Source organism: Melopsittacus undulatus, chromosome 30, assembly GCF_012275295.1.
Source record: "Melopsittacus undulatus isolate bMelUnd1 chromosome 30, bMelUnd1.mat.Z, whole genome shotgun sequence".
NCBI lineage: Eukaryota > Metazoa > Chordata > Aves > Psittaciformes > Psittaculidae > Melopsittacus > Melopsittacus undulatus.
The window spans coordinates 437,358-456,390 of NC_047556.1; the positions used below are offsets into that span (position 1 = coordinate 437,358).

General features: G+C 53.5%; 1 protein-coding gene across 1 annotated transcript; it reads left to right on the top strand.

The window, feature by feature from the left end:
- The first annotated feature begins 246 nt into the window (after positions 1–246).
- Positions 247–14,466, top strand: RBM23 (RNA binding motif protein 23). The gene is made up of 15 exons (XM_034072535.1): positions 247–494; positions 759–837; positions 929–1,003; positions 1,853–1,894; positions 2,004–2,053; positions 2,531–2,587; positions 3,304–3,432; positions 4,803–4,856; positions 6,518–6,635; positions 8,844–8,996; positions 9,836–9,973; positions 11,659–11,724; positions 12,499–12,685; positions 13,468–13,560; positions 14,378–14,466. The coding sequence occupies exons 2-15, from the start codon at positions 814–816 to the stop codon at positions 14,464–14,466; spliced, it is 1,275 nt and encodes a 424-aa protein (XP_033928426.1). The 5' UTR covers positions 247–494; positions 759–813.
- The last annotated feature ends 4,567 nt before the right edge of the window (positions 14,467–19,033 follow it).

Below are 19,033 nucleotides of genomic sequence, written 5' to 3' on the forward strand. Positions count from 1 at the left end.
ACGGCGGCCGCCATCTTAGATCACCTCACAGCGGCCGCCATCTTGGATCACCTCACGGCCGCCGCCATCTTGGCAAGAACGGGGTCGTTTCTCCCCCTCCCTTTACCCCTCCCCCTTCACCTTTCCCCTCCCCCTCCCCCCCCGACGCTTTACGACTGTCGCAAACCCATTTCCGACCGTTTCCAGGCGTCATTTCCCGTTCAACTCCAACGCAGGCTCGACCGGGCCGCGCTAGGCCGCGCGTCTCCATAGCAACCCCTTAACCCGGCTTCCGGTGGGCGTGGCCTCGCCGTTACCACAGCGACAGCCAATCAGCGCCCGGCCCCGCCCCGACCAATCGCGTCTCTCCCGTCGCGCTCTCCACCAATAGGAACCGAGGGGCGGGGTCAGCGCCGACCAATCAGGAGCGGGGGGAAGGCTGTGGGCTCCGCCGCCATCTTGAGCGCCGCGTCCGAGGCCGCCGCTGTTGTCGCTCTGCTCCCGTCGCCGCTCCGGTACGTCACCCACCGGCGTCATGACGTCACGCTGCACCGGGATTGCGTCATCGACGTCGGTGTGGGGGGAGGGGGGGTCCGGTTTGGGGGGGGAGGGGGAGAAAAGGGGGAAGGGGGAGCGGGGGGGGGGGGATGCGCACTGCGCATGCGCGGAGCCATTGGGGGCGTGGCTTGGCCTAGGCCTCGTCCTGGTGTCGCTTTTGGGGTGAATCCGAGCGGATTTGGGGCCTCCGAGTGACGTCACCGCGTGCGTGTCGTCATCAGGGCGTGCGTGACGTCAGGGGGGAGCCCCCCCCTCCCCCTCCCCCCCCGTTCCAAGATGGAGGCCGCGGGGTCGGACCCGGTGAGTGGGGGATGGGATGGGGGGGGGGGGGGGGGTGAGGGGCATTGTGGGTACTCGGAGGACTGAGACCCCCCCCCTTGTGACGTCATAGACGGACGCGATGACGTCAGACGACTTCGATATCGTCATCGAGGCCATGCTGGAGGCGCCGTATAAGAAGGAGGAGGTGAGGGGGGGGCTATGGGGCGCCTATGGGGCCCTATAGGGGTCTATGGGGCATCTATGGGCCCTATAGGGGTCTATGGGGTCTTACAGAGGGTCTATGGGGTGCTATGCGTCGTCTATGGGGTGCTATGGGGGAGCTGTGGGGTCTTAGAGGGCATCTATGGGGCTCCATAGGGGTCTATGGGGCTCTATAGGGGGCCTATGGGGTGTTGTGCGGGGTGTATGGGGTTCTATGGGGCTCTATAGGGGTCTATGGGGTCTTATAAGGGGTTTATAAAGTGCTGTAAATCATCTATGGGGTCCTATGGGGGATGTATGGTGTTCTATGGGGCTTTATATGGGTCTATGCGGTTCTATAGGGGGCCTGTGGGGTTCTATGGGGCTCTATAGTGGTGTATGGCGTCCTATGTGAGGTCTGTGGGGTTCTATGAGGCTCTATAGGGGTCCATGGGGTCTTATAGAGGGTTTATGGGGTGCTATGCATTGTCTATGGGGTTCTGTGGGGGGGTGTATGGGGTTCTGTGGGGCTCTATAAGAGCCTGTGGGGTGCTATGGGTTATGTATGGGATCTTATGGGGATGTATGGGGCTCTATGGGGGTGTATGGGGTCTTATAGGGGGTCTATGTGGTGCTATCTGTTGTCTATGGGGTTCTATGGGGCTCTATAGGGGTCTGTGGGGCCCTATGGGGGGTTTGTGGGGTCCTGTGAGGGATCTATGGGGTTCCATGGGGGGGCTCAATGGGTTTAATGGGGTCTCAATGGGGTTCAATGGGTCTCAATGGGACCCCCTGTGCCCCTATGGGTCCCTCAATGGGGCTCTGACCTTTGCCCTTTCACCCCCCCCCCCAGGCCCAACCCGGCCCCTCCAAGGCGGAGCCTCCAGCAGCGCAGGTGAGGTGATGGGGGTCATGTGACAGGGGTCACGTGACGAGGGCTGTGGGGGTCACGTGACAGGGGCCATGGGTCACATGGGTCTAACCCTATTGATGCCCCCCCATAGCAGGCACCGGAGGAGAGCAGCAAAGAGGCCAAGAAGGAGACTGGGAGCAGGTTTGAATGGGGCCCTATGGGATACAATGGGGTCCTATGGGGTCCTATGGGGGTTAATGGGGTTCTAATGGGGGTCAGTGGGGTCCTAATGGGGTTTAATGGGGTTTTAGTGGGGGTTAATGGGGTTTTAATGGGGTCTCAATGGGCTTTAATTGGGTCCCAATATTGGTTAATGGGGCTTAATGGGACCTAAAGGGGTTTAATGGGGTCCCAATGGGTGTTAAGGGGGTCCTAATGGGGTTAATTGGGTCCCAATTAGGTATAATGGGGTCCCAATGGGTTTTAATGGGGTTTAATGGGGGTTAATGGAGTCCTAATGGGGGTTAATGGGGTCCCAATGCAGTTTAATGGGGTCCCAATGGGATTAATAGGGTCTTAATGGGGTTAAGGGGGTTGCAATGGGGTTTAATGGGATCCCAATGGGGTTTAATGGGGTCCCAATGAGTGTCAATGGGGTCCCTATGGGGTATTCTTTAGCAGCAGCCGGAAGAAGAGGAGCAGGAGCCGGAGCCGGAGCCGTGAGCACAGACACAGGTTGGGGCAATGGGGGTAATGGGGATCAATGGGAGTCAATGGGGATCAATGAGGATCAATGGAGATCAATGGGCGTCAATGGATTCAATGGGAGTCAATGGAGTCAATGGGGATTGATGGGGGACAATGGGGATCAATGGGAGTTTATGGGAGTCAATGGGGTTAATGGAGTCTGTGGAGTTAATGGGGATCAGTGGGAGTCAATGGAGTCAATGGGGATTAATGGGGTTCAATGGGTATCAATGGGTATAAATGGGGTTCAGTGGGAGTCAATGGGAATCAGTGGAGTCAATGAGAATCAATGGGGATCAATGGAGTCAATAGGAGTGAATTGGAATCAATGGGGATCGATGGGGGACAGTGGGAGTCAATGGAGTCAATGGGAGTCAATGGAGTCAACGGAGTCAATGGGAATGAATGGGAATCAATGGGTGTCAATGGGAGTGAATGGAGATCAATGGGTATCAATGGGAGTCAATGGGGATCAATGGGCGTCAATGGGGATCAATGGGAATCAATGGGTATCAATGGGGATCAATGGAATCAATGGGAGTGAATGGGGATCAATGGAAATCAATGGATGTCAATGGGAGTGAATGAGGATCAATGGGAATCAATGGGTATCAATGGGAATCAATGGGGTCAATGAGAATCAATGGAATCAATGGGGATCAATGGCCCCCAATGCATCCCTATGGCCCCCATTGTACCCACAGCCGCAGCCGTGACCGCGACCGCCGGCGCCGCAGCCGCAGCCGTGAGCGCCGGAGCCGACACCGGAGCCGCGAGCGCAGGAGGGGGAGCAGGTCCCGGAGCCGCGAGCGGCGCCGAGAGGAGAGGGCAAGGTCAGACCAACAACACACCCAAACTGAGCCAAAAACACCCAAAATCAACCCAAAAATACCCGAAATTGACCAAAAATCACCCAAAATTGACCAAAAATCACCCGAAATTGACCAAAAATCACCCAAAATTGACCAAAAATCACCCAAAATTGACCAAAAATCATCCAAAATTGACCAAAAATCACCCGAAATTTACCAAAAATCACCCAAAATTGACCAAAAATCACCCAAAATTGACCAAAATTGACCAAAAATCACCCGAAATTGACCAAAAATCACCCAAAATTGACCGAAAATCACCCAAAATTGACCAAAAATCACCCAAAATTGACCAAAATTCACCCAAAATTGACCAAAAATCACCCGAAATTGACCAAAAATCACCCAAAATTGACCAAAAATCACCCAAAATTGACCAAAAGTCACCCAAAATCACCCAAAATTGAACAAAAACCACCCAAAACCACCCAAATTGACCAAAAGTCACCCAAAATCGCCCAAAATTGACCAAAAGTCACCCAAAATCACCCAAAATTGACCAAAAGTCACCCAAAATCACCCAAAATAGACCAAAAGTCACCCAAAATCACCCAAAAACTGACCTAAAGCAGCCAAAATCAACCCAAAAACTGAGCCAAAACAGACAACATGAACAGAAAATCACCCAAAAACAGCCAAAATCAGCCCAAAACTGTCAAAATCAACCCAAAATCAAGACAAAATGACCCAAAAAGTGACCCAAAGTAACCAAAATCACCCAAAATTGATCTAAAATCACCCAAAATCACCAAGAAACTGACCCAAAGCAGCCAATATCAAGCCAAAATCATCCAAAAACACACAAAATCAACCTAAAAACAGCCAAATTTAACCCGAAAATGTCCCAGAACACCCAAAATCATCCAAAACCAGCCAAAAACTGACCCAAAGCAGCCAAAGTCAACCCAAAATCATCCAAAATTGAACAAAAATCACCCAAAAACACCCAAAAACTGACCAAAAATAGCCAAAATCAACCCAAAATCACCCAAAATTACCCTAAATCACCCAAAATCTGCCAAAACCAACCCAAAAACACCCAAAATCAACCCAAGATAAGCCTAAACCAGCCAAAATCCACCCAAAATAACCCAAAACCAGTCCAAAATGAACCCAAAAACCCCCAAAATCACCCAAAATCATCCAAAACCACCCTGAAATCACCCAAAATCGCCCTAAAATGTCCCAAACCCACCCAAAATAACCCAAAACCAGCCCAAAATAACCCAAAATCACCCTGAAATGACCCAAAACCACCCAAAATGACCCAGACTGGCCCCAAACTGGTCCCATTCCCAGTGTTCCCAGTACTGATGCTGGTGCTCCCACAGGCGCCGCTTCGGGCACAGCAAGAGCCCTCTGTACCGGGAGAAGAGCCCTGTGCGGTGAGGGACAATCCTATGGGATAACACAGTGGGATAGAGGGGGATAACTGTATGGGATAGTATGGGATAACATAGAATAACATGGGATAATGATATGGGATAACATAGGATAACGTGGGATAATGATATGGGATAGCATGGGATAATATGGGATAATGATATGGGATAGCATGGGATAACATAGGATAACATGGGATAATGATATGGGATAGCATGGGATAACATGGGATAACATGGGATAATGGGTTGGGATAACTGCATGGGATAACATGGGTTAACATGGGATAACATGGGATAATGGTATGGGATAGCATGGGATAACATGGGATAAGGGCATGGGGTAATGTGGGATAACATGGGATAATGGCATGGGGTAATGTGGGATAACTGTGTGGGATAATGTGGGATAATGGTATGGGATAACATGGGATGATATAGGATAATGGTATGGGGTAATAGGGGATAACAGCATGGGATAGCATAGGATAACATGGGATAACTGCATGGGATAGCATGGGATAACAGTGTGGGATAACATAGGATAAGATGGGATAACTGCATGGGATAAGCCCATGGGATGACATGGGATAAGCTGGGATAACTGTATGGGATAACCACATGGGATAACAGCTTGGGATAGCATGGGATAATGTGGGATAACATGGGATAATGGTATGGCATAATGTGGGATAATAGCATGGGATAATGGGATAGGATAATATGGGATAACATGGGATAAGGATATAGGATAATGTGGGATAATAGCATGGGATAATGGTATGGGATAATGTGGGATAACATGGGATAATGATATGGGATAATGTGGGATAGTGGTATGGGATAATGTGGGGTAACTGTATGGGATAACCACATGGAATAACATAGGATAACATGGGATAACTCCCTGGGATACCATGGGATAACCACATGGGATAACCCAATGGGATAACCTGGTATAACTGCATGGGATAGCATAGGATAACGTGGGATAACAACATGGGATAACATGGGATAACCACATAGGATACCATGGGATATTATGGGATGTTAACATGGGATATCATAGGATATTATGGGATGTTAACATAGGATAACATGTATTAGGGAGGCTGTGGGCAGCCTGAGCCCCGAGGAGCGCGATGCTCGCACCGTGTTCTGTATGCAGCTGGGGGCACATCCAACCCCACAACCACATGGGATAACATAGGATAACATAGGATAACATAGGATAACATGTATGTATAGGGATATTATGGGATGTTAACATGTATATACATGTATAGGGAGGCTGTGGGCAGCCTGAGCCCCGAGGAGCGCGATGCTCGCACCGTGTTCTGTATGCAGCTGGGGGCACATCCAACCCCACAACCACATGGGATAACATAGGATAACATAGGATAACATGGGATAACATAGGATAACATGTATGTATAGGGATATTATGGGATGTTAACATGTATGTACATGTATAGGGAGGCCGTGGGCAGCCTGAGCCCCGAGGAGCGCGATGCTCGCACCGTGTTCTGTATGCAGCTGGGGGCACATCCAACCCCACAACCACATAGGATAACATAGGATAACATGGGATAACATGGGATAACATGGGATAACATGTATGTATAGGGTTATTATGGGATGTTAACATGTATATACATGTATAGGGAGGCTGTGGGCAGCCTGAGCCCCGAGGAGCGCGATGCTCGCACCGTGTTCTGTATGCAGCTGGCTGCTCGCATCCGACCCCGAGACCTGGAGGACTTCTTCTCTGCTGTTGGCAAGGTAACGGGGTCAGATCCATGGGAACGGGGTCAGCATCTCTATGGTATCAGTGTCATCTCAATGGTACCAGTGTCATCACTATGGTACCAGCATCACTATGGTAGCACTAGCATCAGTATCTCTATGGTAACACAGTCAACTCTAGGGTACCACTGGCATCAGCATCTCTATGGTAGCAGTGTTATCTCTATGGTAGTAGTGTTATCTCTATGGTAGTGGTGTTATCTCTATGGTACTGGTGTTATCTCTATGGTAACAGGGTCATCTCTATGGTACCATTATCATGTGTACAGTACCAGCATTATCTCTATGGTATTAGCATCATCACCATTATGGTACCACCATTATCTGTATGGTACCAGTATCTCTATGGTAACAGTACTATCTTTTTTGTACCAGCATCATCTCTATAGTTCTAGTACCATTGTTTCTATGGTAACAGTGTCACTTCTATGGTACCAGTATCATTGTCTCTGTGGTACCACTATTGCTTTTAGCAGTATCATTGTTGCTATGGTAACAGTATCATCTCTATAGTAACAGCATCATCTCTATGCTACTGGTACCTTTGTTTCTGTGGTATCAGCATCATCTCTATGGTACCAGTATCACTGTCTCTATGGTACTGGTACCGTGGTCTCTATGATACCAGTACTATGGTTTCTATGTTATCAGCATCATTATCTCTATGGTAACAGTATTATCTCTATGGTACTGGTACTATGGTGTCTATGGCACCAGTACCATGGTCTTTATGGTCCCAGCATCACCTCTATGGTCCCAGTATCACCTCTATGGTCCCAGCATCACCTCTATGATACCAGTATCCCCTCTATGGTCCCAGTATCCCCTCTATGATACCAGTATCCCCTCTATGGTCCCAGTATCCCCTCTATGTCCCCAGTATAACCAGTATCCCCCCCCCCAGGTCCGTGACGTCCGCATCATCTCTATGGCACTGGTACCATGATCTCTATGGCACCAGTACCATTGTCTCTACGTCACCAATACCATTGTCTCTATGACACCAGTATAACGGTCTCTATGGTCCCAGTATGACCAGTATGCCCCCAGTATAACCAGTATACCCCCCAGGTCCGTGACGTCCGCATCATCTCTATGGTCCCATTATCCCCTCTATGACACCAGTACCATTGTCTCTATGGCCCCAGTATCACCTCTATGGCCCCAGTATGACCAGTATGTCCCCAGTATAACCAGTATACCCCAGTATAACCAGTATCCCCTCAGGTCCGTGACGTCCGCATCATCTCTATGGTCCCAGTATCCCCTCTATGACACCAGTATCACTGTCTCTATGGCCCCAGTATCACCTCTATGTCCCCAGTATGACCAGTATGGTCCCAGTATCATCTCTATGGCCCCAGTATGACCAGTATGCCCCCAGTATAACCAGTATACCCCGCAGGTCCGTGACGTCCGCATCATCTCTATGGTCCCAGTATCCTCTCTATGGCACCAGCATCCCCTCTATGGCCCCAGTATGACCAGTATGGTCCCAGTATCCCCTCTATGGCCCCAGTATGACCAGTATGTCCCCAGTATAACCAGTATACCCCCCAGGTCCGTGACGTCCGCATCATCTCTATGGTCCCAGTATCCCCTCTATGGCACCAGTATCACCTCTGGCACCAGTACCACAGTCTCTATGTCCCCAGTATGACCAGTATTACCCCAGTATGACCAGTATGCCCCCAGTATAACCAGTATCCCCCGCAGGTCCGTGACGTCCGCATCATCTCTATGTCACCAGTACCATGTTCTCTATGGCCCCAGTATCACCTCTGGCACCAGTACCATGGTGTCTATGGCCCCAGTATGACCAGTATGCCCCAGTATAACCAGTATGCCCCCAGTATAACCAGTATACCCTCAGGTCCGTGACGTCTGCATCATCTCTATGTCACCAGTACCATGTTCTCTATGGTCCCAGTATCACCTCTATGGTCCCAGTATCCCCTCTATGGTCCCAATATCATCTCTATGGCCCCAGTATGACCAGTATGGCCCCAGTATGACCAGTATACCCCAGTATAACCAGTATACCCCCCAGGTCCGTGACGTCTGCATCATCTCTATGGTCCCAGTATCCCCTCTATGGTCCCAGCATCACCTCTATGCCCCCAGTATGACCAGTATGTCCCCAGTATGACCAGTATGCCCCCAGTATAACCAGTATCCCCCCAGGTCCGTGACGTCCGCATCATCTCGGACCGCAACTCCCGGCGCTCCAAGGGCATTGCCTATGTGGAGTTCTGTGACATCCAATCCGTGCCCTTGGCCATCGGCCTGACCGGCCAGCGCCTGCTGGGGGTGCCCATCATCGTGCAGGCATCGCAGGTGCTGCCCTATAGGGTCCTATGGGGTTTCTATAGGGTTCTATGGGGGTCTATAGGGTGCCTATGCAGGGCTATGGGGGGTGCAGGCAGCGCTGCGGCGCGGCCGCCAGGGGGCGGTATAGTGCTGCGAGGGGGCGGGGCCAGCCGAGGCCACGCCCCCTGACGCTGGGCTATGGGGGTCTATGGGTGTCTATGGGGTTAATATGGGGCTATACAGGGGTAATATGGGGTCTATGGGGTTCTGTGGGGTTATATGGGTCTCTATGGGGTTCTATAGGGTCTCTATGGGGTGTGTATGGGTTTCTATGGGGTCTCTGTGGGGTTCCTATGGGTCTCTATGGGGTTAATATGCGGTTAATATGGGTTCTATGGGTCTTTATGGGGTCTTATGGGGTTTGTATGGGTTTCCATGGGGTTCTGTGGGGTTAATATGGGGTTCTATGGGTGTCTATGGGGTTGTTATGGGGTTCTATGGGGTTAATATGGGGGTATATGGGTCTCTATGGGGTCTCCGTGGGTCTCTATGTGTCTCTATGGGTCTCTATGGGGTATCTGTGGGGTTATATGGGGTTATATGGGTCTCTGTGGGGTCTCTATGGGGTCTCTATGGATCTCTATGGGGTCTGTATGGGGTCTTTATGGGTCTCTATGGGGTCTCTATGTGTCTCTATGGGTTTCTGTGGGGTTATATAGGTTTGTATGTGTCCCTATGGGGTCTCTATGGGTCTCAATGTGTCTCTATGTGTCTCTATGTATCTCTATGTGTCTCTATGTGTCTCTATGTGTCTCTATGTGTCCCTATGTATCTCTATATGTCCCTATATGTCCCTATCCCCCCAGGCTGAGAAGAACCGCTTGGCTGCTCTGGCCTCCAGCCTCCAGAAGGGCTCTGGGGGCCCCATGAGGCTGTTTGTGGGGTCCCTGCACTGCAACATCACCAAGGAGATGCTCAGGGGCATCTTCGAGCCCTTCGGCAAGGTAACTAGAGGGGATGACCTATGGAATCCATAGGGGGTGTCTATAGGGGTGTCTATAGGGGGTGTCCATAGGGAGCTATAGGGGATGGGTATAGAGGGGGTATAGGGAGATGCTCAGGGGCATCTTCGAGCCCTTCGGGAAGGTAACTATAGGGTGTGACGTATGGAATCCATAGGGGGTGTCTATAGGGGGTGGGTATAGGGGGTGTCCATAGGGAGCTATAGGGGGTGGGTATAGAGGGGGGTATGGGGTGGGTATAGGGAGATGCTCAGGGGCATCTTCGAGCCCTTCGGGAAGGTAACTATAGGGGATGACGTATGGAATCCATAGGGAATGGCATAGGGGGTGTCTATAGGGTATCCATAGGGAGCTATGGGGGGTGGGTATAGGGAATGCCATAGGGAGCTATAGGGGATGGGTATAGAGGGGGTATAGGGAGATGCTCAGGGGCATCTTCAAGCCCTTCGGGAAGGTAACTACAGGGGATCCATAGGGGGTGTCTATAGGGGGTGTCTATAGGGGGTGTCTATAGGGAGCTATAGGGGGTGCCCATAGGGAGCTATGGGGGGTGGGTATAATGGGAGCCATAGGGGATGGGTATAGGGGGGGTATGGGGGGGGTATAGGGGGATGCTCAGGGGCATCTTCGAGCCCTTCGGGAAGGTATCTAGAGGGGATCCATAGGGGGTGTCTATAGGGGGTGTCTATAGGGGGTGCCCATAGGGAATGACATATGGGGTGTCCATAGGGAGCTATAGGGGGTGCCCATAGGGAGCCATAGGGAGTGGGTATAGGGGGGGATATAGGGGATGGGTATACGGGGGGTATAGAGGGGGGTATAGGGAGATGCTCAGGGGCATCTTAGAGCCCTTTGGGAAGGTAACTATGGGGGATCCATAGGGAATGACATAGGGGGTGTCCATAGGGAGATATAGGGGGGGGTATAGGGGCAGCTGTAGGGGATGGGTATAGACGGGGGTATAGAGGGGGGTATAGGGGCATCTTTGAGCCCTTTGGGAAGGTATCCATGGGGTATGGCCATAGGGAATGACATAGGGAATGGCATAGGGGGTGCCCATAGGGAGCTATAGGGGGTGGGTATAGGGGAAGCCATAGGGGATGGGTATAGGGGGGGGTATAGGGGCATCATGGGGCTCTTAAGGATGGTATCCATAGGGAGTATCCATAGGGAATGGCATAGGGAATAGCATAGGGGGTGCCCATAGGGAATGATATAGGGAATCCATAGGGAGCTATGGGGGGTGGGTATAGAGGGGTCTATAGGGGCATCTTTGAGCCCTTCGGGAAGGTATCCATAGGGAATCCATAGGGAATGTCCATAGGGAATGACATAGGGGGTGTCCATAGGGAGCTATGGGGGGTGGGTATAGGGGGAGCCATAGGGGATGGGTATAGGGGGGGGTATAGGGGGGGATCCATAGGGAGGGATCCATGGGGTGGGATCCATCGGGATCCATTGGGGGGATCCATAGGGAGGGATCCATAGGGATCTATGGGGAGGATCCATAGGGATCCATAGGGGGGGATCTATGGGGTGGGACCCATAGGGGGGGATCTATGGGGTGGGATCCATAGGGAGGGATCCATAGGGATCTATGGGGTGGGATCCATGGGGTGGGACCCATAGGGATGGGTCTGGAGCCCATGGGGGTCTCTGCCCCACAGATCGAGAGCATTGTCCTCATGCGGGACCCAGACACCGGCCAGTCCAAGGGCTATGGGTTCATCACGGTGAGTGACCCATAGAGACCTATAGAGACCCTATAGATACCCCATAGAGACCCATTGAAACCCCATAGAGACCCATAGCAACCCATAGAGACCCATAGAGACCCATAGAGACACATAGAGCCCCATAGAGACACATAGAGACACATAGACACCCATAGAGCCCCATAGCCCAGAGGCAGGGGGCGTGTCCTCCGCTGGCCCCGCCCCCTCGCAGCACTATACCGCCCCCTGGAGGCCGCGCCGCAGCGCTGCCTGCACCCCCCATAGCCCTCCATAGGCACCCTATAGACCCACATAGACACCCATAGACACCCATAGACACCCCATAGACTCACATAGACACCCATAGAGACCCATTGATCCCATTACCCCCAGTTCTCAGAGGCCGAGTGCGCTCGCCGGGCACTGGAGCAGCTCAATGGGTTTGAACTGGCCGGACGCCCCATGCGTGTGGGGCAGCCCCATAGAGACCCATAGAGACCCATAGAGACACATAGAGACACATAGAGACACATAGAGACCCATTGGGACCCATAGAGACCCATAGAGCCCAATAGCCCAGAGGCAGGGGGCGTGTCCTCCGCTGGCCCCGCCCCCTCGCAGCACTATACCGCCCCCTGGAGGCCGCGCCGCAGCGCTGCCTGCACCCCCCATAGCCCTGCATAGGCACCCTATAGACCCACATAGACACCCATAGAACCCATAGGGACCCATAGAGCCCCATAGAGACCCTATAGACACCCTATAGAGCCCCATTGATCCCATTACCCCCAGTTCTCAGAGGCCGAGTGCGCTCGCCGGGCACTGGAGCAGCTCAATGGGTTTGAACTGGCCGGACGCCCCATGCGTGTGGGGCAGCTCCATGAGGGTCCTGACTTGGGGGGCGCCCCAGAGGCCACCGAGGACCCAGAGCTTATGGGGCCCAGCGCCAGGCTGCAGCTCATGGCCAAGCTGGCTGAGGGTGAGTGGGGGGCGGCTATGGGGCAGCTATGGGGTGATGGGGGTTAATGGGGGTCTATGGGGTAATGGGGGCTATGGGGTCTATGGGGTAATGGGGGTAATGGGGTAATGGGGGTAATGGGGTCTATGGGGTAATGGGGGTTATGGGGTGATGGGGGTAATGGGGGTCTATGGGGTTATGGGGTAATGAGGTCTATGGGGCTCTGGGGGCTGTGGGGAAATGGGGTAATGGGGGTTATGGGGGCTATGGGGTAATGGTAATGGAGGGCTATGGGGCAGGAAGGGGGTAATGGGGGAATGGGGGTTAATGGGGGGCTATGGGGTAATGGGGGGTATGGGGTAATAGGGGTAATGGGGGGCTATGGAGTGGGAAGGGGGTTATGGGGCTATGTGGGTCTGTAGCGTAATGGGGGTGGTTATGAGGCTATGGGGCAGTGGGGGTGGTTATGGGGCACAGGGAACTATGTGCCAATGGGGGTGGTTCTGGATCTATGGGGCAGGGTGGTGGTTATGGGGCACAGGGAACTATGTGCCAATGGGGGTTGGTTCTGGATCTATGGGGCAGGGAGGTGGTTATGTGTTGCTATGGGGCAGGGGGGGTTGGTTATGGGTCACAGGGATCTATGGGGCAGGGGGTGTTGGTTGTGGGTCACAGGGATCTATGGGTCACATAGGGTGGGTTGGTTCTGGATCTATGGGGCAGGGGGGGTTGGTTATGTGTTGCTATGGGGCAGGGGGGTCAGTTATGTGTCCCCTGCCCCACATTGTCTCTGTCCCCCCCAGGTTCGGGGCTGCAGTTGCCCAGCTCAGCTCAGGCTGCTCTGCAGCTCAATGGGGCCCTGCCCCTGGGGGCCCTTAACCCTGCGGCGCTCACTGGTAAGGGGCTATGGGATCTGTGGGGCTCTATGGGGTTTCTATGGGGTCTCTATGGGGTCTCTATGGGTCTCTATGGTGTCTCTATGTGTCTCTATGGGGCTCTATGGGGTCTCTATTGGGCTCTATGGGGTCTCTATTGGGCTCTATGGGGTCTCTGTGGCTCTCTATGGGTCTCTATGTGTCTCTATGGGTCTCTATGGGTCTCTATGTGTCTCTATGGGGTCTCTATGTGTCTCTATGTGTCTCTATGGGTCTCTATGGGTCTCTGTGTCTCTATGTGTCTCTGTGGGTCTCTATGTGTCTCTATGTGTCTCTATGTGTCTCTATGGGGTCTCTATGGGTCTCTATGTGTCTCTATGTGTCTCTATGTGTCTCTGTGGGTCTCTATGTGTCTCTATGTGTCTCTATGGGTCTCTGTGGGTCTCTATGTGTCTCTATGGGGTCTCTATGTGTCTCTATGTGTCTCTATGGGTCTCTATGTATCTCTATGTGTCTCTATGGGTCTCTCTCTATGGGGTCTCTATGGGTCTCTATGGGTCTCTATGTGTCTCTATGGGTCTCTCTCTATGGGGTCTCTATGGGTCTCTATGGGTCTCTATGTGTCTCTATGTGTCTCTATGGGGTCTCTATGTGTCTCTATGTGTCTCTATGTGTCTCTATGGGTCTCTATGTGTCTCTATGTGTCTCTATGTGTCTCTATGTGTCTCTATGGTCTCTATGTGTCTCTATGTGTCTCTATGGGCTGTGGCTATAGGTCTGGGGCTCCCTATGGCTCTATCCATGGGGCAGCCCCACATGTCCTGTCTCTGCCCCATAGCCCTGAGCCCGGCGCTGAACTTGGCCTCGCAGACGTTGGCGTCTCAGTGTCTGACACTGTCAGGGCTCTTCTCCCCACAGACCATGTGAGGGGCAGGATCTATGGGGCACAATGGGATCTATGGGGCTGGGGGGGGATCTATGGGGTGGAAAGGGCTGGATCTATGGGGCACAATGGGGGGATCTATGGGGCAGAATGGGGGGGATCTGTGGGGTAGAAAGGGATCTATGGGGCACAATGGGAGGATCTATGGGGCAGAATGGGGGGATCTATGGGGCACAATGGGGGGATCTATGGGGCAGAATGGGGAACTGTGGGGCTGAATAGAGGGGGATCTGTGGGGCAGAATGGGGGGGATCTATGGGGCACAATGGGGCAGATCTATGGGGCTGGGGGGGGATCTATGGGGCACAATGGGGCAGATCTATGGGGCAGAATGGGGGGATCTATGGGGCACAATGGGAGGGATCTATGGGGCACAATGGGGATCTATGGGGCACAATGGGGGGATCTATGGGGCACAATGGGGATCTATGGGGCAGAATGGGGGGGAGTCTATGGGGCAGAATGGGGATCTATGGGGCACAATGGGGCAGATCTATGGGGCAGAATGGGGGGAGTCTATGGGGCAGAATGGGGGGATCTATGGGGCAGAATGTGGGGGATCTATGGGGCACAATGGGGGGGGATATCTATGGGGCGGAAGGGAGGGGATCTGTGGGGTAGAAAGGGATCTATGGGGCAGAAAGGGGAACTGGGGCTGAATAGAGGGGAATCTGTGGGGCAGAGTGGGGGGATCTATGGGGCAGAATGGGGGGATCTATAGGGCAGGAAGGGCTGGATCTATGGGGCAGAATGGGGGGGATCAATGGGACAGAATGGGGGGATCTATGGGGCAGAATGGGGGAGGGGATCTATGGGGCAGAATGGGGGTGAGGGATCTGTGGGGCAGAAAGGGCTGGATCTATAGGGCAGAAGGAAAGGAATCTATGGGGCAGAAAGGAGATCTATAGGGCAGGATGGGAAGGGGGATCTATAGGGCAGAAGGAAGGGGATCTATGGGGCAGAATGTGGGGGGGATCTGTGGGTCACAAAGGGATCTATGGGGCAGAACTGGGATCTATGGGGCAGAACTGGGATCTATGGGTCAGAACTTGGATCTATGGGTCAGAACTGGGATCTATGGGGCAGAACTGGGATCTATGGGTCAGAACTGGGATCTATGGGTCAGAACTGGGATCTATGGGTCACTCCTCACCCCCCTCCCCCTCCCTTCCAGGTAACGGCTCCGCCCCCTCCCCGGCCCCTCCCCCTCCTCCTGACCCCTCCCCCTTCCCCACCGGAAGTGGGCGGGGCCAAGGGGGGAGGGGGCGGGGCCACTTCCGGCCCCTCCCCCCCCCCCGGTGACAATTCCGAATTTTGGGAAAAAAAAAATTTTTTTTTTTTCTTCTTCTTTTTTTTTTTTTTTTTTTTCGGTTTCTGGAAATAAAAACAAAAAAAAAAACGGCCCCGGGAAAAATCCACCAATGGGGAGCGAGGGGCGGGGCCGGAGACAGCCAATCAGGAGCGAGCTTTCCTTCCCATACCAGGGTGAATGGGAGGGGCTTAAAGGGGCAATGACGCTCTTAAAGGGTCCATAGGGTCTTAAAGGGGCAATGATGCTCTTAATGGGGTCCAATGGGTGTCTTAAAGGGCCCATAGGGTCTTAAAGGGGCAATGCGGCTCTTAATGGGTCCAATGGGTGTCTTAAAGGGCCCATAGGGTCTTAAAGGGGCAATGCGGCTCTTAATGGGGTCCAATGGGTGTCTTAAAGGGGCAATGCGGCTCTTAATGGGTCCAATGGGTGTCTTAAAGGGGCCATAGGGTCTTAAAGGGGCAATGTGGTTCTTAATGGGTCCAATGGGTGTTTTAAAGGGGCACATAGGGTCTTAAAGGGCCCATAGGGGTCTTAAAGGGGCAGTGCCCATTCTGAGGGCCCAACACCACTCTTAAAGGGGGCATCGCCATTAACAGAGGCCAATATGGCTCTTAAAGGGGCCAGCAGCCCTTTAATAGGCTCCCATTCATCTCTTAAAGGGGCCAACACTGATTTTAAAGGGGCCAATGCTACTCTTAAAGGACCAGCACCCCTTTAATAGGCTCCAATGCGTCTCTTAAAGGGCTAGTGCAGCTCTTATAGGTCCAGCAGCTCTCTTATATGGTCTAATATAGCTCTTAAAGGGGCCAACATCGCTTTTAAAGGGACCACATCCCTTTAATAGGATCCAATGCATCTCTTAAAGGGCCCAACACCTCTATATATGGTCTAATATAGCTCTTAAAGGGCCAATACCATTATTAAAGGCTCCAACACCGCTCTTAAAGGGGCAATACCGCTCTTAAAGGGCCCAACACCATTAAAAGAGACCAATATAGCTCTTAAAGGGCCAATACCCCTTTAATAGCCTCCAATACCCCCTTAAACCGGCCCCCCCCCCCCCCACATGTGGTCCCCCCCCCCCCCTTTGGGCCCCGCCCCCTTTAAACCCCGGCCAGGTCCCCGCAGGAGCGCGACCTCTGTCGCGACAGCGGCACCAGCCCGGCCAGGAACCGCTTGGCCCTGCCCGTCAGGCTGCGGCGCCGCCGTAAAGCGCGACCGTCGCCATGGCGACCGTCGTCATGGCGACCGTCCCCATAGCGACCGTCGCCCTCGGTGACGTCACCGGCGTCGTCGCCATGGAGACGGCGGCGGTGGCCCCGCCCCTCGCGGACGGCGCGCGCGAAGAGCTCCTCGGTGCCCATGCGCAGCTCGGCCGAGGTCTCCACGTGACCGCAGCGCAGGACGGAAGCGAGGCTGCGGACCTCTGGGGGGGGGGTCATGGGGTCAATGGGGGTCTATAGGGGTCTATGGGTGTCTATGGGGGTCTATGGGTGTCTATGGGTGTCTATGGGTGTCTATGGGTCTCTATGGGGGTCTATGGGTGTCTATGGGGTGTCTATGGGGTGTCTATGGGTGTCTATGGGGGTCTATGGGGCTCTATGGGGGTATATGGGGGGCAATGGGGTCTATGGGGGTCTATGGGGCTCTATGGGGGTCTATGGGGGTATATGGGGGGCAATGGGGTCTATGGGTGTCTATGGGGCTCTATGGGGGTATATGGGGTCTATGGGTTGTCTATGGGTGTCTATGGGGGTCTATGGGGCTCTATTGGGGTCTATGGGGGTCTATTGGGGTGTCTATAGGGGTCTATGGGGTGTCTATGGGGGTATATGGGGTCTATGGGGGTATATGGAGTCTATGGGGGGCAATGGGGATGAATGGGGGGCAATGGGGTCTATGGGGCTGGAGAGGTTCCACAGGGCTCTATGGGGGTGAATGGGGCTCAATGGGGGTCTATGGGGCTGAATGGGATCTATGGGGGTGAATGGGGCTCTATGGGGCTCTATTGGGGGTCTATGGGCCTCTATGGGGCTCTATGGGGGTGAATGGGGCTCAATGGGGGTCTATGGGGCTGAATGGGATCTATGGGGGTGAATGGGGCTCTATGGGGCTCTATTGGGGGTCTATGGGGCTCTATGGGGGTGAATGGGGCTGGAAAGGCCTCTATGGGACTGGAAGGGGCTCGATGGGGTCGGTTCTATGGGGCCAAAGGGGTTTCTATGGGTCTCAGTGGAGATCTATGGGGCTGGACGGGGTTCAATAGGGTCAGTTCTATGGGGCTATGGGGCCAAAGGGGTTTCTATGGGTCCCAATGTGTCCCTATGGGTCCCAATGTGTCCCTATGGTTCCCAATGTGTCTCTATGGGTCCCAATATGGATCTATGGGTCCCAATGTGTCCCTATGTGCCCCAATGCGTCCCTATGGCTCCTCACCCCGAGCCGTCACGTGACGCGCCCGAGCCAGGTCGCTCTTATTGGCTACGAGCAGAAGGGGCGGGGCCTGAGGCTCCGCCCCCCCCCGGAACCCCCTGGCGGCCGGGCCCAGGGCAGCGAATGAGGCTCTGTCAGTCAATGAGAACACCAACAGCAGCGCGTCCGCATGGGCTGCCGCCTGCTCATTAGCATAAATATGCATCTCATTAGCATACATTAACACCTAATTAGCATAAACACCCAATTCATTTGAATAGGCTCCTCCCCTTTCCCCATTAGCACACATTAAAGGAAGCTGGAGGGATGAATGGAGCTCGTTGGCACTGTGGCGCCCCCTAGAGGACGAAGCCACGGCCTCATTTGCATAGCTCCGCCCACCCGGCTTAGGCAGCTCTATAAGCCCCACTATTGGCTCTTCCCGTGCCCTCATTTGCATAGCCACGCCCATAGGGAAGATATGAGGCTGTCAATAGCACTATGGCGCCCCCTATCGGCCATTCACTTGCCCTCATTTGCATAACCACGCCTATCACTTATAGGGTGTATAGGAGCCTGTCAATGAGCACTATGGTGCCCCCTAGCCCCTCCCACTGCCTCATTTGCATAGCCACGCCCCGGACCCCCCCCATAGAGGGGAATCCATACCCATCAATGGCGCCCCCTAGCGCTCCTCATTAGCATAGGCGGCCTGCCCCATCCAATCCCCTCCCGCCTCATTTGCATGGCCACGCCCCTCCCCATAGGGACCTTCACGTTGAGCTCCATTCACCCCCTCGTGCCCAATCCCCATTGGATGCATACAG

Coding starts and splice junctions, on each gene's coding strand:
- RBM23 (XM_034072535.1), top strand. CDS start 814: ATGGAGGCCGCGGGGTCGGACCCG. Junction 838..928: donor AGGCCGCGGGGTCGGACCCG/GTGAGTGGGGGA, acceptor GTGACGTCATAG/ACGGACGCGATGACGTCAGA. Junction 9,974..11,658: donor TCTTCGAGCCCTTCGGCAAG/GTAACTAGAGGG, acceptor TCTGCCCCACAG/ATCGAGAGCATTGTCCTCAT.